This window comes from Artibeus jamaicensis, unplaced genomic scaffold (assembly GCF_021234435.1).
Source record: "Artibeus jamaicensis isolate MK-2021 breed Jamaican fruit bat unplaced genomic scaffold, CSHL_Jam_final contig_867, whole genome shotgun sequence".
NCBI classification, from domain to species: Eukaryota; Metazoa; Chordata; class Mammalia; order Chiroptera; family Phyllostomidae; genus Artibeus; species Artibeus jamaicensis.
The window spans coordinates 7,346,167-7,373,961 of record NW_026521995.1 but is presented as its reverse complement, the minus strand read 5'-3'; the positions used below and the strand labels follow the sequence as shown (position 1 = coordinate 7,373,961).

Sequence of the window (27,795 nt, the reverse complement as noted above, 5' to 3'; positions counted from 1 at the left end):
GGAAGATTTTCTCAATTCCATGTTCCAACTCTTAGGAGTTAGTTTTCCAGTCATTTGAAATTTGAGTTTGTTCCTTTTCATTGTTTAAGGGTAATATCCTGTTCTTGTTTTTTGAGTGCAGTTATTTTTGAATCCCCCTAATTATAGTTTTCCTCTTTATTTGTTCATCTTTTTATTCAGCAAACTTTAATCAACTATTTAATAGTCCTACTAAATAAATCCTACTTGTCCATTCATATTTAATGAGGAAATAGGGATTAGGAGGCTCTGTGGGCGGAAAGGGAGCTAGAACTGAGGTCTATGGAGAATTTGTTTAGTGCTATTTGTTGGTTTTTTTTTCCTTAAGTGCATTTATGTCTAGGCTTGCCGGACTTTAGTGTTTTGCATAAGAGCTACAATTAATTTCTCCCTTCAGTCCCACTTTTCTCTTTAGCCTTCAGTCTGTACTATTACTTCTGAAGCCAAAACCTCTCCCAGCATAGCAACTTACCAGCTAACGGGCCCCCTCTCATACTGAGTTTTTTTCTACCTGAGGACATGCATTATTGATTTTAGAGGAAGGGGGCAATGGGGCGGGGTGGGGAGAGAAACATTAATCGGCTGCCCCCTGTACATGCCCCGACGAGGAATGGAACCCACAGTGTTTCGGCACACAGGGCCAAGCTCCAACCACCCGAGCCACCCACCCGGCCAGGGCTTATGTTAAGGTTTTTACTGGTACTCCCAAACGGCCTTCCAAAAAGGTGGTGACCCATAGCAAGTTATGATGCTTAACAGTATACAGAGTTTAAAAAGAACTGTATCCTTGGAGGGCTTTTGCTTTTTAGAAATCTTTAAAAATCTGAAAAGTATTTGGAATTCTCTCAAGCAGTGGACTAACTATAAATCTCAGACCATATTTACTTATAAAAATTGTTTGCTCCATCTCATTAACTATATCGATTGGTTTCAAGTGACTTTAGACTGGGATATCCTTAAAAACAGCTCATTCTCAAAAGATACCAAAACTGAAAACATACCAAAAAATCTGGCTTCAACAGAAAAGCTCTGAGGATACATGGCAAAATATTTGAACTAAGCTTATAGCTCCGAAGGTTAAATAGTTTAGTTTGCCTACGTTGGTTTAATTTTTAAAGGTTTTTTACTCCTCACCTAAAAATATGTTTACTGATTTTAGAAGGAGAAACATCTGTGTGAGAGAGAAGCATCGATAAGTTGCCTCCCGTACATGCTCCAGATGGGGATTGAACGTGCAACCTAGGCACATGCCCTGACTGGAAACTGAACCTGTGGCCTTTCTGGTATTGGGACAACACTCCAACCAACTCAGCTGCCTGGCCAGGGCATAACATTTCTGTAGTTAGACCTTTATGGCACTTAGGATGGAGTAGGAAAAGACCAATTTTGAATACCTTGGTGTTCTAGTCTATCCATGCAGCAAGGGTGAGGGCTTGGACCAGGGCGGAGGCAAGTCTGTGTGACTTGGGAGCATCGTCGTGCTGTACTGATGGATGTGGGAAGACTGGTTCCAAACCTGTGAGGCTCAACCCTGACTGCATGTTAGAATCACTTGGGTAGCTTTCAAAATATGTTAATGTCTAATTCCTACCCAAGGCCAATGAAGCTAGAATTATTAGAAAAAATTGTAGAAGAAAAATGAATTATACAAGTTTTTCCTTTTTAGTTTTTGTCAAATCAAGAAGTGACTAAACTTGGTCTCGTAGCTAGAATTTAATGTTACTGTTATTTGGGTAAAAAAAACACTTTTCCACATTGTACCTGCTGTTGCCTTTTTTCTTTTTAAAATAATCTTACCTGTAGTACATACTGTCGAGCTCTGTCCACATCTCCTGGCAAACTGAACCGTCTCATTATCATAGCATTCATTTCTGGGAACTAACCACAAAGAAAGAAGATCTGTTTATTGCTCCCGGCAGAATCAAGTGGTCTGGTATTAGTTTGTAACAACGGGGGGGAAGGTGATCACAAGATGCAGGGGAGCAGTAAATTATGGCAATGAAAAGGAACAGAACTAAGACATCCATTTTCCATGCCCGGGGACTGGGCTGGCGCAGTGTTCGTAACGATGTTCTGTTCTATCGTTGGTCCAATATTGAGTAGGAAAGAGAAGGAATAAGGTACATCTGTAAAGTCTCCTCACTTTTTTAATGGTTCTTGAAGTTTGAATTGCACCAGTCACCACAGACTTGTTGGGCCTTCCCCCCAAGTCTTTAATTCAGTGGGGGTGGGCCTGAGGTTACGTTGCTAACAAGTTTCCAGATGATGCTGATTCTGGTGGTGTCTCCTGTCATTTTGAGAACCACTGGCTGAGGATGAGGGTGGCAATTAGGAATTCTACTTTTAGTACTAAATTGAGTGACTTAAAAGCTATTGAGGTTTCTGAGCAGCAGGCACTATAAGCAGGGCTCTGCCTTAGCAGCTCCTGGAGTGGACTGGATTAAAGCAGTGGTATCCAATACTGAGTGTACACTGGAACCCCTCAGTGGGGGGTTATAACAGAGTCATTTGGATCTGCTCCCAAAGACTGATTATGTTGGCTTGGGGTTTGGCACCAACGTCAGGATTTAAAAACTTCCTACATGTTTTATTGTGCAGCCAAGGTTGAAAACCATTGAATTAGAGGAGAGAGGTAGAAACACTGGTTAGGTTACTGCAGTAAATTATAAAGAAGAACACAGTTAAACTGATGGTAATAAGAGGAAAAAACAGAATAGGCACAAAAGGCACTGAGGGGACAAATCTGTTCTATGATACTTAGCAACAATGTAGGGGAATTGTTGCAACTGCCAGAATTAGGAAACCAGGACACCAAGTCACTTGTTTTCTAGATGTGAGCTCCAGTGTTGGTGCTCCTTGATCTCTCGGTTCAGAGCCGCCTCATCTGTGTCATGGAGGAGCTGAACTACAGGACTTCAAATCCGGTAGCTCCACCAGCACAAGGTAAGATGATGTGTTTGGGTTTGGACACGTCAATGCTTACAGCAGTTGCCAGCTTTTCCCTGGCGGCGAGCCTGATGGGTGAAATGAGTTGTTACCCTGCAACCCCCACCACGGCATTAGTAATCCCAGAACTAAAAATAGGACACACAGACAGACCTCAACCAGATGATGGCAGATGAAGAATTAAGAATGTTCCTTTCAGAGCAAAGTATGTGTCAGAACATGCTCATAATACTTAAAAGAGCCAGCAACTGGTTAGTTCTTAATGAAAACCAGTAATATGCTTTAGTTACTGGTGTTTTAAGAATCAAATAACTTAAGGTTTACAGAAAACAAATCAGGGAAGCTCAAATCAGTCAATGTTGGTGAAAAAAAATTAACCACAAAATTTAACAGTGGGTAAAAGGCACTGGTCTTAGTTTATTAATACCACATCCTAAGACTGGATTTCTAAAAGGTTGTATCCTCTAAGCTGATGTGACAATGTCCTGGGCATCGGTGCCATCATCTCGTTTACAGCTATGAGCTTTTTCTGCAGTACCGAGTGTGGTAAAATGTGCAGATTGGATGGGTTTTTTTTTATTCCTTTTACTATAAAAAGCATTGCGAAAGCAGAATTTGAAAAAAATTTGCATTGAGTCTGAATATCTCCATCCTTTGAAGCATGTACAGTGTTCAGCTTTACTATGCAAACAGCAGACTCTTCCCCTCAACACTCCTCTGTCCAGTCCCTTCATGTGTATGTAGAGAAGAAATGGGAAACATAACAGGAAGGACAGTCGCCTTCCTACAGATTTTGTAAGAAGTAAGTTTCTCAGTCTCTATTTTTAAGAGTAGGAAAATCAGCTATGGATGAATCAGATTCTGCCTCTGTGAAACCTAAACTATACCATAAACTAAACTCTAAGGTGATCAGTACATTGGAATGAGCTTAAACAAAACTTGAGTAACTCCTAAGTCACAATACCAGAAGCCTGTGCAGCTGGTGCAGGGGCTGGTGATGTTGATGGCATTTGGAAGTACAGCTACAGGCTGGCATTTAGCTCTGGTTGACTTAGCAAATAAAGACAAGAACCAGAAGGAAGGAAAAGATCTCTTAAAGGATATTTGAGAATGCACTAATGTAGTTTCTCTCTCTCTCTCTCTCTCTCTCTCTCTCTCTCACACACACACACACACAACACTTCCATTCTGTTTCTGAAGATTTCAAAATCCGAGATCTATATTCTTGTTAAAGTTTAACATGAAGTTTTTGTTCTTAAAGAAAACATGTACAAGTATATGGAAGGACGTTGTCATCACTGGGACCTCTCTAAAAATGCCACAACTTTTCTTAAACACTCTGTACCAGCTGTTGTCAAGAAACCCCTTCAGAGATGTCAAAAACAGTGAATTCCAGAGAGGAAGTTTCTATCAAGTTGCTAGGTCCAACAAATGCGAAGTTCTTAATGCTATGTCAACAAGGAAAAGCTGTTCCCCAAGGCTGATTTTCTTGGTCCAGTGAGACTTGGTGTTCACAAATGGAAAAGTTCAAGACATGGGTTTTTCTAATCTGCAAACAAAGCCCACCTGCCTATGGAAAAAGAGTATAGACGCCTTATGACTAAGCCCTCCACTAAACGGGTAGGTTAATCACAAATAACGAAAGCTGACATGGAGCCACTTTGGTGAGTGTCATCTGTGCTTTTTGAGTGCCAGCAGACCAGTCCCTCCTCTGGGAAGACCTACTGGGGACCAGACAAGCTCCTCAGGTACTAGGTTTTCTAGCGGTGGTAGTAATACTACATTGTATACTAAAATGAGTACTGGTCTTAGAAGACTTGGAGTGTGTAATTGCTTGCTGTGCCATTTACCATGTGTTAAATTTTGGCCAACTTTGAGAATTGCTTTCTTATTTGTAGAATGGACATTATACCTTCAACGAAAAAGGATTTGTGAGACTAGAGATAATGTATAAAGAATCCTTTGCAAACTATGAAAACAATGCATTTTCATTACATGGAGATACTGCACATTCTATGTTATTGTTGGAACTTGTTTTACCCTAAACAAATTTCTGGCCTTTTTTGACAGTGTTATCCTCAGAGCCTACACTTGATGTTTTGTTTGAGAACAAGTTATGAATACATATTTGACTAACTTTTGGCCCATGTGTCACGAGAAAGAATAATCAGTCTACTTAGCAAACAGGTCCTGTCCAGAGTCACTTCCTGCTCTGCGTCCTCATTCTGTGTTCCCTTTTCTAAGGCTTCAATGCGTCTTTCAGCTCCTTCTCCCATTGCCTAATGGGCAGATGGGAACAGTGCTGTCTGGTGAGGGTGAGTGTGCGCCTCGTGACGCTGGGTTTCCCCAGTAAAACACACAGAAGATGTGGGTTGGGGCACTGTAAGCTTTGTTCCTTCTCCTTGTTCCCTTTAAAATAGTATTTTTCAATTTTTTGCAGATTACTGACAAATTGATAATGTAGGAATGGTCCAGTTGCCAATGGACTTTGTCCTACTATATCTGAAGGCACAATTAGCCATTACTCTTCTCTGCAGAAGAAAGCTAATTTATTCCTTTTGAAATATGTTCATAGTGAAACACAATTAGAAGGGACATCGTTCTCAGTTACCTTAAGGTTTAAGTAGGACTCGGCTGTGAACTTAGTACCATGGAGCTCATGACAATTATTTATTATAACTGAGATTTCTTTTCAGTAGACTGTAAACTTCTTTAGGAAAGGCTTGTTCCTTAGTCATCTTGGTAACCTCAGAGCCTCATCTTTAGTGAGCTGGCAGAACCTCAGGGCTCTCAGTCCATCTTTTGTTCTTTACAGATATTTACTAACCAGGGACTGAGCAGCAGATCAGTTTTTCTTGTATAGATGGTAGCTGATGACCAATCTTTCTAATCTTGGGCGAGCTTTTACATGGCTCACGAATCCTGCTTTTTTGGTGGGTTAATGGTAAATAAAATGTTCCTCACTCATGCTTTAATGTACACAAGGGAATTTTATAAATTTTTGTCAGAACTTGGCATGTGTATTAACATTCTTGAATTCTGGGCTGGCGAGTGACTCAACAGAAGAAAAGACCCATTTATTGCACCTTCACTTCTCACCTAGGCCTCAAAATGCTGAGGATGGAGCCGGGTAATGAGGTCATATGTCTCCACAAAACGCTCCCACATCTCACAGCCCTCAGTCCTCAGCTGACTGCTGTCCACCACTGTGTTGCCCATGGTAACCTGGCCCAGCCCCTGGCCAAGCCAGCATCCTCCTCTGAGAAGAGCTGACCTGGTTATGGCTCTACTAGATAGTGGAAAACAGATGATCTCTCCTTTTTCGGTCAGAAACTGATCAAGAGCAAGGTCACTGGTTTCTCAAATATCCAAATGGAAATAGTTCTATGGAAGACATGATTTATCTTGGTACATTCTGAGGAATAGAGGCAAAATCTCTGAAAGACTAAAAGCTACTAAAATTTTAGACCGAAGAGCTAATTTTTAATTTCATGGCATGATGACGAACATCTTACTGCTTTGCTAAATAATGAATTAAATAGTACTAATACGAAATCTATGAAAAAGATGTCCAAATACCAGCCAATGTCCCACTTACTCCAATGACCCTTGGCACAGCCAAGGCAATGTGGCCGGGTCCCAGAGCCGCTCTGAACCGTCTGCCTTCAGCCGGCGTCTCTGAGGTTCCTGAGCTTTGCACCCATGTGGAGAACACGGAGGCAATTTTACCTGCTTCCTGAATTTGACAGCCCCTCAATCTGGAGAAAGAAGGAACTATGTGGTTCTAGCAGTGCATTCCACTGACTTCTTGACATTTTGAGGCAGTGGCTGAGGCTCTCTGAGAGCGGCAAACAGTTCCATTAAACTTCTAGAACTGGAGAATTTCTCAGAATTTCTTAGCTTGGAGGCCCTTCCTGTGCCTTTTTAAGGGGTTCTGAGGCATACCCAAAGTCCAGTCCTATAATCAAGATGTGGAAACCACCTGGTCAGTGTGCCAAATACATGGAAAAAATGATACTACCTTAAATGCAGGCAGCACTTAATTTTCAATGTATCTCAATGAATACTCAGTTAACCTCACAACAACCCTAGCAGGAAGGTTGTAATCTTCTCAGTATTACAAATAAGAAAACAGATAAAATTTAGAGGTAAGATACCTGGCCCCAAAACCTCAGTCACAGAGTCAGGATCAAATCTAGATCTGAGGTCTCTAACCTGACTGCTCCTTATCTACACCTTCCCATCAGCTGTGCCTGGAAGATAAGGTTCTGCAGGGCTACACAGCAGTGTGTCAGAGGGACTTTTGTAAAACCTACCTGCTGACAAGCAAATAAGACAGGGCCAGTGGCTAATCCGAGCTTCAGATCAGCTGATGTTGGTTTGCCCATCTGGTCAGAACTGGAGGTGAAGTCCAATACATCATCTATGAGCTAATGAAAGGACAAAAGGAATGTTGTAAGCACCACCATCCCAACATCACGGGCACCCTTCCCACTGTACCAACAGGCCATAAAGCAGACCAACCTGAAAAGCTATTCCCACATTTTTTCCATATTGATAGGCAATCTCATGTACCATGGGGTCAGGGCATCCTAGGACAGAAACCTGAAACAGAAAGAGGATTCTCAGATAAGCAGCTAGCACTGCGTGGATGGAATCACATCTGTTCCCTTAAGAGGCAGTGAGGCTAGACTGATTACGTACAACCAGGAGATACTGCTATCGGGAAGCCAAACTTGCACAAGTATAGCAGATCCTTGAACAACGTGGGACCATGGGTGCTGACCCCCAGGCAGTCCAACACACACACACACACACACACACACACACACACACACACACACACACGCTTTAACTCTCCTAAAACTTGACTAATAGTCTACTATTGACCAAAGCCTTACCAATAATGTAAACAGACAACTGACACATATTTTACATGTTATATGTACTATACTGTATTTTTATAATAAAGCTAGAGAAAAGTGGTAAGAAAATCATAAGGAAAATACATTTTCAGTATTTACTGAAAAAAATCTGCATATAAGTGACCTGTACAGTTCAAACCTGTGCTACTCACGGGTCAGCTGTACCTGTGTCTTTAATGAAGGATTTCAGTCTCAGATTGTTTTCTTAAATTCTAAGAAAACTATCTAGTTCCTCCCTTCTTTCACAGGATAAGCCCTTTCCCACTGCTTAGGAAAAACCAAGTTACCCCAGACCAGTTCTGCTGGCTGGCTTTTTGATATGCGAGAGACTCCATTATGTGAAATGCTAGCTTCTAGCAGTTGACAGTTGTCCCAATGCTTTATTTGTTATTTTTCTTGTTGATGTAGCCTTTATTTTAGGGAAAGACATCTACTATAATCATACACACGATGCTGTCATATATGAATTTCCCCATCTGTAGTCCTTTTAATGTTTTTAGTGATTTCACTTACTTTTGAAATGCAGTTATTTCTTTTTTTTGAAATGCAGTTATTTCTTGATATGTCTGTAATAGCCTCAAGCTTCAGACCTATAGTTATTTCATTATCAAAGGATCTCCACTTGTCTTAGTTTCCTCTTTATTTCTTTTTTTCCTTTCCAGTGGGGGAGATATAAGACTTTTAACTAAGTCGTTCTTAAAACTCAAAAAAGTTTTTAAAAAATAAATAAAATAAAGCCAAAAGCTAGCTGGCACTGGCCCCGTGAGTGCAGTCCCTGCTGCTCTGCTAAGGAGGCCCAGACATGTTTTTTAGGAAACAAATGACAGTAACAACCAAAACGGGGAGGGAGAGACTTCTGCCCCAGTGGAGAGGAAGCATCTATATGGATCCTCCCCGAGAAAGCCAGATGGGGCTCTTAAGTCCTCTTTCTGTAACGGGTCACTGATGATAACCCTGTCCCCTGACTTCGGTCCCTCTCTCTGTGGTCCTATTAGAATTAGAATTTGGACCCAAACTGTCTGGCTCCAGAGACTGTTCTCTTCCTTTGTTATGCTGCTTCTCGTGGGCAACAAATGGAAGCTTCATTTTGGAAGGGTTCAAGTAATGTGTCCATGTAAGGGTAGAGCTGTTGAGGTCTGCATTGCCTGCTTGCAGCTCACATATGGTGGCCGACCCACAGCCAAGCTACTTCTTAGTGGGCAGCTTCTGCCTTACAGGCTATGAAGGGACATTTCTGCTCAGATTTTGACTACTGCAGTGTACAGATCACTCCTCATTCCCACTCCCCAACCCAAGTAAGGACTGTCTGGATCTGTTCTATCCAACTAGGAAATCAGAAACAATGTAAAATCAGATAGGAAGTGTGCTGACGTGAAAGGAACGTGGCTTGTTCTTGGCACCAGAGGAGAGATGCTGCATGTCCTTATGGAAGTGGGTGGAATGATCAAGTAAAAAAGTGGAGCTTGGCAAGCTGTGCTGTCGGGGGCAGGCCCACAACCAGGCCACGGTGTGCACATGAGCGTCTTTCCGGGGAGGACCAAACCTCCTGTAAGATTCTCATAAGCCTTGTCTCAAAAAGATTAGGAGGGCCACAGCAATTGATATTTATCAAGCATCTCTGTCTCTGAAGTGTATGTTTGTGCCACTGTAAGTTAGGATATATTCCGATAGATACATATACGTATTGTAGTCTTATTTATAAAAACTGTGGAGATTACTGGAGCTCCACCATTACATAAAAAATATCAAAACAGGTTGTTGTCAAAAACAACTGAAAATATTGGGAGAAAACATATGCAACATAATACCACAGATAAAAAGCTAATATTATTAATATGTGAAGAGCTCTTTAAAACTGAGGTGGGGGAAAGACCAAACACCCATCAGAAAATGTGCAAAAGACATCAACTGACAATTCACAAAAATTAAAGATATAAAAATGGCTCTTAAGCATCTGAAAAGATGTTCGACTTCACCCAGAAAGGAGAGAGATGCAAATTAACACTCCACTGCAATACCACTTCTCATCTGTCATCAGACTGGCAGAAACTGACATCTTACGACACGTTCCCTGTCCCTGAGGCTGACTGACTGGAAGCAGGCAAGAGATTCTCACCAACTGCTGGTAGGAAGGCACAGTGGTGCAACCTTTGTGGAGGGAACTTTTCTCAAAACAACATCTATAAATACCTCGAAATGTACCCTGAAGGTACACCTCTAGCAATACAAAAACACATTTACAGAAGGTCAATCATTGTAGTTGTAATATTTGTAATTGTGAACTACTGGAAACCTTAATGCCTGAGTGGCTGAGTGAATCATGGGAAGTCCACACAATGGGATACGATGTAGCTTTTTGAAAAATGAGGAAGATTCTACAAATCAGCATGGAATCATTTCCACAATATATTGTTAGCTGAAGAAAGCAACGTGAAAAAGCAAAACAGCAAAAAAGTGGTATAACATACTAGTTTTTGTTGCAAGAAAGAAGGGGAAATACATACATGCACCTGCTCATTTGTGTAAAAAGAACCATAAACTGATGAGACTGGTTTCTTACAGGGTGGGTGGAACCGATGGGGAGTGGGAATGGGGTAGAGGGGAGGGGAGGAAGTGCACTTCCAGAGACTTCTGGGGCTATGTTAACGTTTCACACTCAAAACAATGGTAACCTCAAAACCAAAAAAAACCAACCAAACAAACAAAAAAAACCAAAATGGAAAGAATGGGAGGGAACCCTTAACATAGAATAATAAAAGCACTTAACTAAATTTCAAATAATAACCGTACTGAAACAGGGGAGAAAGATAACACTGAACGCAGAATTTTGATTATATTATCATCAGGATAAAGAAACTAAACACTGAACTCTGGCTACTCAGTTTGTTTTCAAAGAAATGCTTAAGCTCCTGTGGTAGATACTAGGGTTGAGTGAAATAACTGTATTGTGGAGCATGGGAGCCAGTTTTCTTAACGTTGGGGAAGGGAGCTGCACTCTGGAAAGACAGAATGCTGGGATAAATCATGCATGAATGCTGAGGTGTCTAATGGCTTTGGAGCAATCACTATGCTACCTTCATGGTTTTGAATAAATGTAGGTGAATATTGAAAAAGGTACACACGTATCCACACACGTGTTATACAGACATGTATTTCCTGCTCTGTCCACTGGGAGTGCTTAGCCCCCAGATCTTAGTTTCTAAGTACAATTTTCCACCAAAAGGCACCAGGGGTTGGAGGAATGATGGGTCCCAGTGCTGGGACAGACAGGATGAGGGAAGCGCTGAAAGGAGGGTAGGGAGATGTTAGCTGGACACAGGAACCAGCTTAAAGGACCTTCCCTGCTGGCTGAGTATGGGACAATTGAGCACTAAAACATACAAATAACAAACTACTATAATCCAAAGAATAAAATAACAATCCAAGAGTCCATATAGGCAAAATGTTCCTCAAGATAAAATACCAACTCAAATGTAAGAATGTGATGTGGAGGAATAATGGAATTATTCCATTAGAATGGGAGGGAACCCACTCATTCCACTCATGGGAGGAAAATATTTGACAGCTAGCCTAGTAATAACTGCCTCAAGGAAGAATTATAAATAGATGCTAAAACCAGAGACTGGGAGTTTGAACTTGAAAGTGAAGAAACATGGCAGGCATCACCCTACTCAAGTGACCAAAGCAGGATAAGTGTTCCAGAATAAAAGGGACTAAAAGATTTATGACAAACAAATGCATCATTAGAATGTGTACTAGACCTTGGACCTAGTTGTTTCCATGTGTTATGACAGTATTAGGAGAACTGGCAAATCTGAATCAGGTCTGTTTGTACATTAGATAACAGTATCATAGCCAAAAAGTAGAGCGTTCTACAGATATGACCACCTAAATATCTGTAGTGGGAAACTGTATCTTTGAAAACAAAATAATAGGAAGACAGCTCACTAACTCCAGGCCACATGCACCCACATACACTCAGGAAGAAAAGGGGGAAAACAAATGCAGAATTACTGTATACAGTTCTTGGTTCAAATCCAATCTCAGCCCCTGTCAGACAGAATAACACTGGACGGGCCACCAGACCTCTCAGGTCTTACTCCCATTAGACTCTCTGGTGAACGAGCTGTGTACTTCACTGGGAAGCCACAGGAGGTATTTGGCATCACTATGTATATAAATAAATAGCCAATCATCTAACATTGCTTCTATTTTAATACCAAGTGTCACAAAACAATCCTAGACAGCCCTCTCTTAGATTTTAATACTATTCCTAATTCCTGGCCAAGACAAAGGTGTAGGTAGATACACTTTGCCTCCTACCACAACCAAAAGAAGGACAACAAATTTAAAAACAAAAAATAACCAGAACTGCCAGAAAATCGAACTGTATGGAAGTCCAACAACCAAGGAGTTAGAAAGAGACATCCAGACTAGCAGGAGGGGCAGAGACTGGCAGCCAGGAAACTGGCTCTTCTCAAAGAGAAGACTCTCATCAAGGCAGTGGCTGGCAAACTGGGTGGTCCCACATCTGCATATGGATAAACTGGGAGTAACAACTAGGGAGCAAGACGGACTACTCAACCTAGGGTTCCAACACGGGGGAACAGCCTCAAAACCTCTGACTGTAAAACCTGTTGGGGTTGAGACAGTGGGAGAAACTCCCAGCCTCACAGGGAACTTTGGTGGAGAGACCCACAGGGTCCTAGAATATTCACAAAACCACCCACCTGGGAATCAGCACCAGAAGGGCCCAATTTGCCTGTGAGTAGTGAGGGAAGTGGCTGAAAGCCAGCTGAGAGCCAAGCAAGTGGCATTGTTCCCTTTCGGACCCCTTCCCCACACATAGCACTACGATGCAGCAACGTGGGTTGCCCCACCCTGGAGAATACCTAAAGCTCTACCCCTCACTATGTAACAGGCATGCCAAAACAACAACAAAAATGGCCCAAGTGAAATAACAGATCAAAGCTCCAGAAAAATAACTAAGTGGTGAAGAGAGAGCCAACCTATCAGATGCACAGTTCAAAACACTAGTAATCAGGATGCTCACAGAAATGGTTGAGTATGGTCGAAAAATAGAAGAAAAAGTAAAGGCTATGCAAAGTGAAATAAAGGAAAACGTACAGGGAACCAACAGTGAAGGGAAGGAAACTGGGACTCAAATCAATGGTTTGAAACAGAAGGAAGAAACAGACATTCAACCAGAAGAGAATGAAGAAACAAGAATTCAGAAAAAATGAGAGTCTTAGGAACCTCTAGGACAACTTTAAGTGTCACAACATCTGAATCATAGGGGTGCTAGAAGAAGAGAAAGAGCAAGAAGTTGAAAACTTATTTGAAAAAATAATGGAGAACTTCCCTAATCTGGCAAAGGAAATAGACTTCCAGGAAGTCCCAGAAGCTCAGAGTCCCAAAGAAGTTGGACCCAAGGAAGCAGATACCAAGGCACATCATAATTACATTACCCAAGATGAAAGATAAGGAGAAAATCTTAAAAGCAGCAAGAGACAAGGAGACAGTTACCTACAAAGGAGTTCTCATTAGACTATCATTAGACTAGCTGATTTCTCAAAAAGCAATCTTTCAGGCAAGAAGGGGCTAGAAAGAAGTATTCCAAGTCATGAAAGGCAGGGACCTACATCCAAGAATACTCTATCCAGCAAAGCTATCCTTTAGAATGGAAGGGCAGATAAAGTGCTTCTCAGATAAGGTCAAGTTAAAGTAGTTCATCGGCACCGAGCCCTTATTATATGAAATGTTAAAGGGACTTATCTAAGAAAAAAAGATGATCATCAAAAGATGATCATTTTACTGTTCATTTTACTATGAACAGTAAAATGACAAGAAACTTACAACTATCAACAACAGACCCTAAAACAACAAAAACAAACTAAGAAAATTAGAACAAGAATAGAATCACAGAAATGGAGATCACAGGGTGTGTTATCAGTAGGGAGCGGGTGGGAGGAGAAAGGAGGAAATGGTACAGGGAATAAAAGGCATGAATAGACAGGTTCAAAACAGAGGTACAAAACAGACAGCGGGAGGTTAAGAATACATGGTAAATGGATAAGCCAAAGAATTTATATGTACGACATGAACTAAGGTGGGAGGAATGCTGGTGGGAGGGAGGGTGGAGGGTTAGAATAAAGGGGAGAAAAATAATGGGACAACTGTAATAGCATAATCAATAAAATTATTTTAAAAAGGTATGAATACTATTTCTAATAAAATACAATGAATGGTTAAAAACAGGATGGCAGAAATGATGTCCTTAGTAGAATGAACTATAAGCTGCTAAATTTCCTTCTATTTTACAACATCATGGAATTTCATTAGATCTTCTGCAATAATCTGATGTTTAAATTCTCTATCCCCTCCTTTTGGCATCTCTGATTTGTCTTGCATGTATTCTTTGGGAGCCCATGTATATTTGCATTTTAAATACCTGGCTACATAAAAATAGCAATTTTGAAAACATAACAACTCTAGAATACTTCTCCCCATAGGCACTTAAATATAGAAACTTTCACCCAAAATTAAGGAGTAAATCCCGTGTAAGTGGGCAGATCCGGGATGATGCCAGCATGCCTCCTAGTGGACAGCACAAGACATTTCATTTTTAATTGGGCCAAGCCATGTTAACATCCATATCCACTGTCTACTTGCTAATCTACTTGCTAATCTGCAAAAAACAAGGTGCTTTTTATAAAACAATACACGTGCTACAGTGTCTTCGACTTCCCAAGCAAAGAACGCTGACCACAATTAAGCCTTTCTTTGATGACTTGGGCTCATCTCCTTGATGCCTTCAAAGGATTCGAGCACGGAGTGCATTACTTCCTGTCCTGGCCCCAAGTGGGGCTGCTGCTATGTGCATTTGGGAGGACGTGTGCTGTGTGTGGACAACGACTCTTTGTGTTTCTAGTTCCAACAGCCTCTCTACCTGGTAGTGCTTCTCACTGTTGCTCCAACTGAGGAGTTTCACTGAATACACTATGATGCCTTATGAGGATGGATCTTGATCCTCACAGAAATTTTGGCCATCAAACAATGGAGCACCTTTATGATGCCCACTTTATTATATTTATTTTTAATCCTTACCCAAGGATACGTTTACTGACTTAAAAGAGAGAGGAAGGGTCAGTCAGAGAGAGAGAGAGAGAAAGACACATCTAACCCACATCCTTTTGGTGTATGAGATGACGCTCCAACCAACAAGGGCATGGCACCCATTTTACTTTAAAATTGTATTTTGTTTATGCTATTACAGTTGTCCCAATTTCCCATGGCCCCTCCCCACTTCCTTAGGCAATCCCCACACTGTTGTCCAAGTCCATGGATCATGTGCACATATATATATGTGTATGTGTGTGTATATATACACTCTACTCCCTATGCTGTACTTTACATCCCCATGATTGTTCTGTAACTTAAAATTTGTACTTCTTAATCCCTTCACTTCTTTTTGCCCAACCTCTGACCCCTCCCGTTGGGCAACCATCAAATGATTCTCTGTATCTATGATTCTGTCTCTGTTCTGCTTGTTTTTTTAGACTCAATTTTTGATGGATATGTATTTATTGCCATTTTATCATTCACCAACTTGATCTTTTAAAGAAGACCCTTTAACACTTCATATAATACTGGTTTGGTGGCGATGAATTCTAGCTTTACCTTGTCTGGGAAGCTCTTTATTTATCCTTAGATTCTAAATAATAGCTTTGCTGGGTACAGTATTGTTGGTTGTAGGTCCTTGCTTTTTATCACTTTGAATATTGCTTCACACTCCCTTCTAGCCTGCAAAATTTTTGAGAAATCAGCTCCGTCTTATGGGAATATTCTGGTAGGTAACTGAATTTTCTCTTGCTGCTTTTAAGATTCTTTTGTATCTAATGTTCAGCATTTTAATTATGTGTCTTAGTGTGGGCCTCTTTGGATTCATCTTGTTTGAAACTCTGTGGTTCCTGGACTTGTATGTCTATTTCCTTCACCAAGCTAGGGAAGTTTTTTGTCATTATTTTTTCAAGTAGGGTTGCAGTTTCTTGCTGTCTTTCCTCATTCCCACACCCCCATGATGCAAAGGTTGGTACTGTTAAAGTTGCCCCAGAGTCTCCTTCCACTATCCTCATTTTTTTGGATTCTTCTTTTCTTTCTGCTGTTGATTGGTTGTTTTGACTTACTTATATTCCAAATTCTGATTTGATTCATCCATTGTACTGTTGATTCACTGTCAATTGTTCTTTATTTCAGTGCTTTACTTTCTGACTTGTCCTTTTTTATGCTGTTGAGGTCTTCACTGTTTATTTAGTGTCCTTATAACCAATGTTTTAAACTCTGCATCTAGTATATTGCTTATCTCCATTTTGTTTATTTTTCTAGAATTGTTTTCTTTTTTCATTTGGGCCATGTTTGTTTGTCTCTTCATTTTGGCTGCCTTCCTGTGTTTTGTTTCTGTGTCAGATAGAGCTGCTCCATCTCCCAGGCTTGGTAGAGTGGCCAATATAGTAGATGCCCTGTGGTGCAGCCTCCTCTATTACCCAAGCTCAGCACTGCAGGTGCACCTACTGCATAGGCTGTGTACATCTTCCTGTGGTAGCTGAGCCTTGATTGCCATTGGTATGTCCAAGGTCAGCCACCACCTGTCTTCTGTCTGGGGTCACAGAGAAAAAGCTACAAAGTAACCTGCAGATGGCTGCTACACGTGCTAGGCTTAGAGGTACCCAGGCAATGCCAAGCTGTGAACCAAGGCTGGCTGCCATGGTGCCCATTTTAAACAGGTCATCCTTTTACTTGGCATTTCAGTGTCTATCAAATTTTAACTGGTCTCTCTTTAAAAAAAAATTTGCAATTTCTTGGAAAAAATAGCCTTTTCAATAAAGACAAAAGTGGCTGAAATTGTGGCCAGCATGTTCTACATAATTCATAGTCCTTAGGGTTTAAATGGGTCTCATTTAGGAAGAAAGTGTCCTCATTCTTTTCTGGTTCACAATTACCCATTTCTTCACACTTTTCCAAATAGAGACACTATGGGCAAGGGATTTTTATTTACCCGAGAGGTGCGAGGAAAAGCTCTTTAACTGTAACTGTGTTAAGAGTGTGTCATGATAGCCCTGGCTGTGTGGCTCAGTTGGTTGGAGCATAACCAAAAAGTTGGGGGTTCGATACCTCATCTGGCACATACAGGAGGCAACCAATCTCCCACACTGATGTTTCTCTTTCCCTTCCTCTCTCTAAAAGCAATGAAAAAAATGTCCTCTGGTGAGGATTAAAGAGTACATTGTGACAGCAATCGACATTTGCCCCTTACAGGTTTTCTTTCTTGTTGCTTTAATTACAGAGGACTATTATTTGCCCAGATTTCATCTGTTACATCTGTTAGGCTGAGACAGGCTATAGGGATAATTTCACGGACAGAACCCTTATTTATGGGGTAGCACAATACCATACATTTTAGTCTACCGATTAAAGATAATGCTGAGTTTTTTAAAAAAAGAAAAGTATGTGGAGAATAGTGGGAAGGCTACGGAGAATGCCGAGGGGAAAAAGTTACGGTTCACAATTTATATCCTGAAGGAAATGGCTTGTCTATATTTCATGTAAAAGATGATGGAAGGAACTGCTGCTCCTACAAAAGGAGACAGCAGTAGGACAATCCAATACTTCAGTTACACATTTTCTCCTGAATAAATATTATATTTAAGAACACAGCACTTCATAACTTTTTAAAGGTAAAAATGCCAGAAAGTGTGTGGGACAACAATCATGAGAAGAATTATTCATAAGTTATCCAATAGGTAACATAGTTTGGAAATTAGATTTAGAAAATTTGAAAGCTTATTTTGAATAAACTCTTGGGGGGAATGATGAAAAGTGAATGTCAGCATAGCAAAAGAACACAGAAATATGAAAACTATAGTAGTGCCCCCCTGTTTGGGGATTAATTCTTTTCTCAATGACCTCTTGGTGTTTTGGTTATTATTTTAAAAGTTCTTTAGTGATTTTTTTTCTAGGAGCATTAGATTCCAAGAAATAGCTGTGAGGCTTTTTTTTTAAAACTTGAAAAAAGACAGAACGTACATACTGCTTTACAACTGTTGGCTATCAGACTGGCGGTCTTCTTAAAGGTCTTTTCAAGGTAGTGTGCAAATCTTTCGTTTTCATTCTCTTTTGATCCAAGCTGAAGAAATTCACCTATAAAGAAGGAAAAGGGTCATTTGAGACACGGTCTTATTGCCTGGCTAACTCTAAATTGGAATAAAAAAAAAGTTAGAATTAACCTACCACGCACCAGATCTTCAATAACCTGGGTTAAAATAGATATAACAGTTGTATTTCCAATTCGTGCTAGAGCTATAGATGCTACCGAAAGAATGAAATCTCCAGCAAGAACAGCCTAGGGAAAAAAAAAAAACTTTTAGAGAAAAGTCTCAGAACAATGATGCCAACAATGAAGTTGACTTGGATGTATTCCCTTCTTTTTGCACAGAAGGATTTTGTAAATCTCAGTAGCAGATTTGGGACACTGTTTGACTTGCACTGGCTCTCAGAGCTTACCCAGCCTAGCTCTCCACTTCAGCGATGGCCCTGGGCCCCACCAAGAGGCAGCTGCCTTCAGTTCAGTTGTGCTGGACCATTCACTCCTCCCTGAAACCATCTTCTTGTGCTTATGCAGTTACGGCTTCTTTTGCCCCCAAAGTCCTTCCCTTACTTCATCTAGTGCTCCTTTGCATAATTAGCTCAGATGCCACCTCCAGGAAGTCCACTCAGGTCCCCTCAGTCTGATTAGATTCCTCTCTTCTCTGGGAGCAGAGCATGAGTCATACAATGCTGTCTGCACACTTTCCCTCAATCAGTTATTTCCTACTGACTGAACTCCTCCAAGGCTCAGACTGGGAATTATCCCAGAGAGGACTTAGCCTGCCCCATTGCAAGGCACACTTCACACTTTTCTCAATGACAACTAAACCAAGGAATCTGGGCAATACTCTCTGCAATATGTTACACTGTCTCTCATTCCTACACACAATCTTTTTCTTTCACTTAACACTACATATTTTTCCAATTTTCTTTAGATTGTGAGTAAATGTCCATACTGTATTTGTAATTAATTATAAAGTAGACACAATTGAATTATATGCTATAATCAAATACATTAACTTGCACACTGAAAGATATGCCTAAGTGTTATGTTACAGAGTAACTAGCTATAAATGCTTAAGTTCATAGAAATTTTAATTCATAGAATTTTTAAAACACATTTTAAGTTTATATTGTGTTGGTTCTCTAGTATCTGAAATTAGTGATGTTCACTATGTTTATTAATCAGCATTTTATAATTATGACCCGTGTACACATAGAGACCCATCCATCTATATTTCATCATTAGTAACAGAGGGCTCAGGTCTCTAAGCTTTTACCTCTTTCCTCTTCTAGCCGTGGGGATCCTAGATGCCGAAAGTTCCAGCAGATGGAATTGAAGCCCCTAGACTGGGGCTGGGTGAAGTGAGGGGTTAAAGGAAGGCGGGCCTGGTGACCCTGGCAGGGTCATGGGGGCTCACAGAGGAGTTCCTATATGAATAGGGTTTTCCTGAAATTGATAGCGTAGTAGCTTTTCTTTTTATTACGGAATTTTAGAGAGAGAGGAAGGGCGGGGGAAAGAGGGGCAGAGAGTGGGAGAGAGAAACACCGATTTGTTGTTCCACTTACTTATGCACTCACTGGTTGTTTCTTGTACGTGCCCTGACAGGGGATCAAATCCACAACCTTGGTGTATGGGGGCAATGCTCTAACCAACCGAGCTACTCAGCCAGCTCTGATATAGTAGTTCTGAGAGGCAGAAAAGGGGAGAAGACTGGCAGGTGGCCCTGTACAGGGCAGGGTAGAGCGGTCTCACACCTCAAAGAGGCAGAGGGCGGTGGGAAAGACATTCTTTTCAACCACACTCAGAAAGAAGCCCCCCAAAGTAGAGGCAGTCACAGAGCGGAGTGGTCAGGGAGAAGACCTTAATTTGTTCTCCTCATCCTGCTCGTCTAAGAGCTCAAATAAGGCTTTAGGACAGGCCCTGACCACAGCTAGCTAGCAAACTGCAAACACATCATAAAGTTACCTATGACTTTTCTAAAACAAAAGTCTACCCTCTCTTTATCAGTGTTCTGAGGAATGGAATTCTGTCACTGCAATACAAAACCTTTTCTGTAAAATTTGAAAAAAAAACCTTACAAGTGAAATGGAAGGACTCAATTACACAACAAAGCCAAGGATATTAAGGCAAAAGTAGCATGTGAAGATAACGATGAACATATATTTCTTCTTTTAATAAGGCCCATTAGAGGACAGCAGGGCCCAGGCATGGTCGACATGTGAGCAAGGGGAAAGTGAGGCGAGGAAAGCTTTGACACGAGTGTTTTGTTTGTGCTGCGGCCTGTGAGGGTGGCACGTGTGCCGGGAGGCAGCTACTCCCAGGAGGCCCGCGCATCTTCACTTTTATTTGTGCAACTGCATCCCATTCTTCAACCGTGATTTAATGTCCTCAAATAAAATGCTCCACTTTGCACACCCTTTTGAAGAAATGCTAATAAAATAATATAGAAATATGCTTTAAAATATACAGTATATGAACCAATCCCAATTATAGAGCCTCTATATCAAAAGGTAAAGTTTTCTTCGTTAAAGAATACCTCTAGTACATATTTTTCAATTTGTTATTTTAAAACTTTTATTTACTTAAGTTTTAAAAAAGTTTTATAACATGCTTACATATTGCAGTCAATACATTGTACTTCTGGGCTCAAATTATTCAGACCCTAACTGAATCTGAATAATTTGAGCCCAGAAGTACAATGTGTGATTCTACATGAAATATAACTTTTGGAAAACTACAGAAATTTTTACCCTTATAATCAAAAGGTATTCTATAGAAAACAGAGAATAACCAGAAATATTATTTATTTTTCTATGGTATTATATCTATCATCAGATATCTGTATAAATATAAGACATGAATACTATTTTGAAAGTTGGAAGACCACATTTGAGGAAGCATAATTTTTTAATGAGACAAAACTGAAAAATAAATGTAATCGAAAGAGAATGTGATTTCATAAGAAAGATAAAACAAAGAAAAAAACATACCTTTTTTTCACCCCAGATTTTATTAACTGTGTGTTTTCCTCTCCGAGAACTCGCATCATCAATAACATCGTCGTGAACCAGACTAGCTGTGTGGATCATTTCTGCAATTAAGGCTACGGTGCGCTGGCTGGCTTGCACGTCTCTAGTTAACAGAAAGTAATGCTTTTTAACAGAGATGCCGCCTACAACCTTCTCGGCAATCATCTTGTGAAAACTGGACAGCGGATCTAGGACAAAGAATTTTATTTCTCTAAGAGAAACCGTAGAAAAATTCTGGCTTCCCTACAGAGACATTTCTATCACTAGGATTACATTTTGTTTTATGCTAAGATTATGTTTTATGGACAACACATTAATTAAGAGATAGAATTTGTATGGTTAACAACAAAAAGAGAAAAACACCAGAGGTATCTGGCCATTAGGCTTCAGAAGCATCTTTCTGTCTTATACTAGTGGTCTTGGTCAGGTGTCAAGTTTGCAATTAGGTTACAATTAAATTCCAGGGGTAGATTGGGAAGACAGATGAGAGGCATTCTAAAAAAGTGTTATTAGAGAACCTGCAGTCACTATGTTCAAAATTTTTCACGCTCTTAACTGTTTAGCAAGAAGACCTCGATAACCAAGAGAGAGTTTTGGTTGAAACTTTCTTCTGATTTATATTTAAACTTTACATTAGAAATTTCTACTTTCATTTCCCAGATTTAAACCAACTACAGGATAAACACTCTCAAGAAGATACGCAGACATTGAGTTTTACAGGTCAAAGGGAATGGCCCCCAGTTCCTTTTTAATCCTCATTATCACCATCATCATCTATGAGGACTTTTAAAAATTGAATTTCAAGAAAATCAAACTGTGGTAGTAGTCCACTGAGTTCTTTGAATCCAGAACATATGCCCGACTCAAACACGTTAACCAAATGCTTCACTTACTTTAATAGCTTACTTTTCAAATATCATTAAGACAACTCTTAAACGGGAGAAAAGTGAGAGGGATACTAAAATATGACTTTTTCTTGAAAAACCTAATGTGAACAGATGTAAAAGATACAAGTGCTCATTCTGATTCCTGAGACCCAGCAGAAAGCAATGAAAAATGAAGTGTAGCTACATTAAAGATGCTGGACTTACCTACAAACACTAAATCAGCATGAAAACATCTCCTGATCTTGCTCTAACCTAAGATTTTAGAACTAAGTCTCAGAACCTTACAATAGCTTTTAGTTCAGAAATCAATTGTATGTAAAGTGCTGCTCATTATTTATTGATATGTTACAATCATAACAATTCTAAGTACTTCTAGATCACAACACATTCTTTCAAGAGGGAAAGAGTAAAGGAAAGAGGGTAGGGACAAGTCTTCATATAAAACCACTCTCTTAAATGACAGAATGGAGGTTGGGGCGGCTTCTACGAGCCTCTTCTGAATCTCTTGGTGAGACCCCCACAGAGGCTATAGTGGGAAGCTTGACCTTCACTATTTTTCAGAAATATTTACTGGGCCCTATCTTATTTGAATTGAATGTACAGGAAAAGAAACAGACTTTTACAGTTGTTTTTTTTTTTTTTTAAATATAAAGGCTGTTTTTTAGAATATTTCTCAGTTGGATTTTGGTCTAATAAAATATATACTTCCTACTGGTTAGTTGTGGAACTTACCTTAAAAAAATTGTTAAAGCCTCTAGCCTGTCTCCTGCATTCCTACACTGGGTACCACTTCCACGACCACAAACTACATCAGCGGATAGGGTTTCCTCACTGAGACACTAGGGGTTTTGTGAAGATACTAAAACAGCAAAAATATCTTTAAATATTTTAAAATTTCACAGACACTGTGAATATATGAAAATGCCATTTTGCATGGCTGAATTCTTGACAGATGAGAAAAAGGTTCTTGCTTAGAATGTCATCTGGCATTGTGATCCAGTCCCTATGCAGAACATTGCAGTTTAGATACTTTATAATTTTATCTAATGGACTTTTCCCCACACAGTTAGGACTTAATGTGTGTCAGCTTGTATCTGAAAAACACTGCCACTGCTTCTCCAGAGCACAGTGGGGCAGATAACCGAAGTCTACAGACGACAGAAAAATCTCACACGATCTTTAAGACGAACTCTCTAAAGTGCCAACTGAGTCGTGCCTTCAAGAAGCTGGGCACCATTTCTACTTCCTGCTGTGAAATAGCCACCACGCCCTCCCAGCTTCCTAGAGAGGTGCTAAGAAAAGCCAGGCACGCGAGACAGCGTGAGAAGAGGGGGCCTTGCATCCTGCAGGCTGGCTGGGTCCTCTGTACATCACACCTGCAAGAGCATGGTGTGATTCACACCCTCAGCACATTTGTCTTTTTTTCACTAGATGTAAAGACAAGGCTTTTATGATGAATAATCTGAAGCGTAGATAAAAAAAGATGTAATAATATAATGACCTGCCTCATACACTTCAGCCAACTTACATGTGATTTAAAAAAATACTTTTTCTCCCTGTTCATACTAATACATAATGTGAAGTCTGAAACAAATTACAAGGAAACTCCCAGTGAGGATAAACTGTCTATAAAAAAACCAAACCGTGACAATATATTACGTGGTTTGGAATAAAGGAGATAAGCAAATGTATTTTAAAAGTTCAAAAATCTCACTTTAACAATGGAGACAGAGAGACTTCTATTCCCAAATCTGGAAGTTATATATGAACAAAGTTCTCATGTGGTATACAGAAGGCTCTATTTCTACTTCAAATGTTCTTCTGTTTATCTCTCCTGACAATTCAAAAAATAAGTGCTTCGCTTTGCTTGTTGGAACTCTGACAAACTCAGTGTTTCTTACATGCCTATCCCTGGTGCACCTCGTTGGAACCAATATTCTTTAAAATGCAGACTGAGTTTCAGACACAGTGAATCAGAACTTCTAATGGTGGGGCTCAGGAATCCGCATTTTTAAAATGCATGCCAGGTGATTCTGATGCACAAAGGTTGGGGAACACGGCTCTGTTTGGTGGGAGCATTCATTTAATTTACTGCAAGTCAAATGGAAGCTTTTCTTAAAAAGGGCTCTGGTACAGGCTCAGCCTTTGCTGGCCTACTGCTGCACCAGCTATAAAGGGTGGGAGAACGGAATGAGAGTCTGTCCTCTCCTAAAGGTGACCTGAAAGTTGGGGACATCAGTTCAGAGGTCTTGTGCTGAGGACCCTCCCAAGTGTCTTCACAGCCCAAGAGCAGAGTGGCTCACCTGCTCTGAGAAACACAATCGTGGTGGGGGGAGACCCTTCTTTCCTCTTATCCTCCGCATCTGTATGAGTTTGGAACTCATCTTTCAAAGGGTGAGTTTGAAAGAATGCGAACAGAACTTCATCAGTTTCGTTCTGAAGAAAACTCATTAAAATGCACACAAGCCCTGCTTGGGTGGCTCACCTGGTTGGAGTGTGTCCCTTACACCAAAAGTTGCAGGTCTGATCCCCATTTGGGGTGCATACAGGAGGCAACCCACCTATGTTTCCCTATCATACTGATCTTTCTTTCTCTTTCTCCCTTCCTTCCTCTGAAATCAACAAATCTAAATTCTTAGGGTGAGAATTAAAAAAAATGCAAATGAAGTCTCTGTCTTTATACAATCCTCAGGACGCGAATCGCATTTCCCTATTGCTTCCTGATAAAAGTCCACATTTTGTTTTCAGTATGCTGAACAATACATCCATACAGACTCAAATAGATTTTACCTTTATATGCAACTGAACAGACTTGTTACGAACTTGGGTCCAACTTGGGTCCCTGAAGTACCGAGGGTGGAACGTGTTCTTCCTCACCTTCTGCTCTGCTCTGCCAAAGCCATACTGTCCTCAGTCTTTCTCAACAAGCAGAACCACACCCGACCCAGATTTTCAGAAGCTCCCCCTCCCCCTTTCTTGCTTTAAGTGGCATGTAACTAACAGCTAGATATTTAGCTCATTAGCCTGATCCAAAGGGTCCTTAGGGAGGGGCCTTAGGAGGGCCCTTATTCTCAAGAACCTGGGTCTTGGAGAGGAACGCAGCTGGGATACTGTACTACTCCCTGCTCTGATAATCGATGGGGAGAACGACACTGCAGCAAAACATTTCCGGAAAGGGCAGTCTTGGACTTATTTTTTGAACTAGCAATGCTTTTTCTGTGCTATAGTCTGCCATGTTTTCTGCGATAAGTTTATACAGGGCAGTAAAGCAAACTGAAAACCCTCTCACCCACTGGGACAACAGCTGACAAGAGTCAGAGTGGTGTGGAACATTTTCCTTTCCGTGTTATGTTTGAGGGCAACCAACTGTATTATGTACCAATCAAAGAAACTTAAAATGTAAACATCCTCCCTAGAGGAGTTGTTCTCAACCAAGGATGACTCTGTTCCCCAGGGGACGTTTGGGGATGTCTGGAGGCCTTTTTGGTTGACATCACCTGGGGGGAAGGGCACTAATGGCATCTAGTGGGTAGAGGGCAGGGTGCCGCTATGTCCCCTGTCAGTGCACACGACAACCCCACCCAGCACAAACAATGGCGTGGCCCAAAATGTCCGTCGTGCCCACACCGAGAAACCCTGCTCTAGACCACATGAATGTACTCAGGTTTGGTTCAGAGGGAGAATTTGTGCTGCTGTGCCTTCTAAGTGGATTGGAAATGAGTATGATAATGGTTAAAAAGTCACTGCCAGAGATTTCACTGCTTGTCCAAACTATACTGGGAGCTCTTTGAAAGTCTCAGGTGATTGGGAGGTGCCCCTAGTGCGGTGCTGTGTTGGACCGAGGAGGGGATGCAGCAGCAGGAAGTAGAGGGGAGCGCACACTCAGAAACATCTGACGCTCACGCTGACAGCATCCTTGAATTTAGTGCCGACAAAGGCATTCCTTACGATGCTATCAACTGACAAAAGGAAATAGAACACAAATGTTCGACACTAGGGAAATGTGTAAGTACGTTATGGTCTACTGGAATTTCCATCAATAGATCACATGATATAAAAATAACTATGAGGACACGCCAGCAACATGGTAAACACTTTAAACAAAGCAGAACTCAAAAATTATTTATAAATGACTTGAGTACAAGAGGGGAGGGGTAGAGGCAATGGCAAAGATAGCTGGCTACATGAGGCAATATGGGTATATCCTCTTTCCTTTTAGGATTTCTTTTAATATTAAACATTGCAGTTGCTTTAGTATTTTAAAATTTTAAATGTATTTGCCCTGGTTAGTGTGGCTCAGTGGACTGAGCACTGGCCTGTGAACCGAAAGGTCACGGTTCGATTCCTAGTCAGGGCACATGCCTGGGTTGCCAGCCAGGTGCCCAGCTGGAAGCACGCAGGATGAAATTGATCGATGTTTCTCTAGCACATCACTGTTTCTCTCCCTCTCTTTCCCTCTCTCTAAAAATAAATAAATAACATCTTTAAAAAAATTTAAATATATTCAAAACTCAAAAATTGAGGGTCCTAGTCAAAATACTTTTTTAATAAAAGATTTCCCTTTGTCACATTTCCTGAAGTCACGGGAAGGCAGGCACTGACGGGTGAGGTGCCCAGAACTATGGCAAAGTATATCACTTTATAACCACTCACCTTTGGACTACCAGGCCCATGTGGAAAAGAACTACATGTGTGCCTACATCCTGGTAGCCTTTACTTTTGAATCAGAAAACTGCATTTGGCTTTTAGACTTCTTTCTACAATGCCTATTTGCAGCTGAAGTTGTTCTTCCATGGACATGAAAAAGGTAGAAAAGGAAGGTGTCCAGACCAGATTCCAGAATGGCCTTAGTGACTCCAAGTCAGAAGCTACTCATCACAAAGTGAATTCTTAGCTAATGCTATCTAAGCACAGACAGGAAGTTATTGGTAGCCTCAGGAAGGAGGACCTGCCAAATATGATATAATAGAGGAGTGAAAGTAAATGACTCACTGGGAGTTATTATGGTGAATGTTACACGCTCGGGCCATTAGCACCACGATAACTGGTCGAAAGGCTTTTCCTTTTCCATCAAAGTAGTATTCAGCCATTTCCTTAAGTTCTATTGGAGATATGAGTAGTTCCTGAAATAAAGTTTCTCTGGGTTAATATGGCATCATAGTTGAATAGAAAAGCAACAAGATTTCCTTTTCAAAACTTGGACTTGATTTCAGTGTATTCATTTTAATTGGGAAAGTCAACACTCAGTTGAAAAAGGTTCCTATGTGGCGTGGTGAAAAACCTGGCTGCCGTATAACTGAGCCGCCCCAGCGGCTCCCAAAAACAGCAGGTCGGGGAGGAAAGCTCGAGGAGGCACAGCTTGGAAGATGGAGGGGAGGGAACAAAGACAGGAGTTTGGGAGCCTGTGAGGCAGGAGGGCAGGCTGTTCTGGGTGGGGAGGCAAAGCTGCACCTGGAGTAGTGGAGTGGGGTGGGTGGCGTTGGTGAGACGCAGCAGGACTAAGCTCATAAAGGAAGTGTAGGACGTGATTTGTCTGATGGCCAGGAGCTTACAAATGAGTTGAGGAGGCAACACTGTTTTATTTAAAAAATAAATATTCAGTGAATAATGCAGTTGTAACTTGAGTACTATACATTGAGTATTACACTGTAAGTTCAAAGTGAGAGCAGTGTGGACTAGAAAGACCCAACATTTCACAGGGGAGATAAGCTTTAATCTGGTATTAAAGGATAAGCAGGGCTTTGATTTGTGAAGAGGATGATCAGCCTTCAGGCACGGAGATGGGTTTTGTTTTACCTGCTATTCAAGGACTTGCTAGAATGAATCAGAGCTGACCCCTTAGC

General features: G+C 40.8%; 1 protein-coding gene across 2 annotated transcripts in view; it reads right to left on the bottom strand.

The window, feature by feature from the left end:
- PDSS1 (decaprenyl diphosphate synthase subunit 1) overlaps positions 1-27,795 on the bottom strand; it is a 40,243-nt gene that overhangs the window by 4,245 nt on the left and 8,203 nt on the right. For both annotated transcript variants that reach the window (XM_037146334.2, XM_037146335.2), the window contains exons 4-10: positions 26,945-27,075; positions 21,027-21,168; positions 18,177-18,288; positions 17,977-18,086; positions 7,489-7,569; positions 7,281-7,394; positions 1,816-1,896 (exon numbers count right to left, since the gene is read on the bottom strand). In XM_037146334.2, coding sequence (XP_037002229.2) covers positions 1,816-1,896; positions 7,281-7,394; positions 7,489-7,569; positions 17,977-18,086; positions 18,177-18,288; positions 21,027-21,168; positions 26,945-27,075 — 771 coding nt within the window. The remainder of the gene's footprint in view (positions 1-1,815; positions 1,897-7,280; positions 7,395-7,488; positions 7,570-17,976; positions 18,087-18,176; positions 18,289-21,026; positions 21,169-26,944; positions 27,076-27,795) is intronic.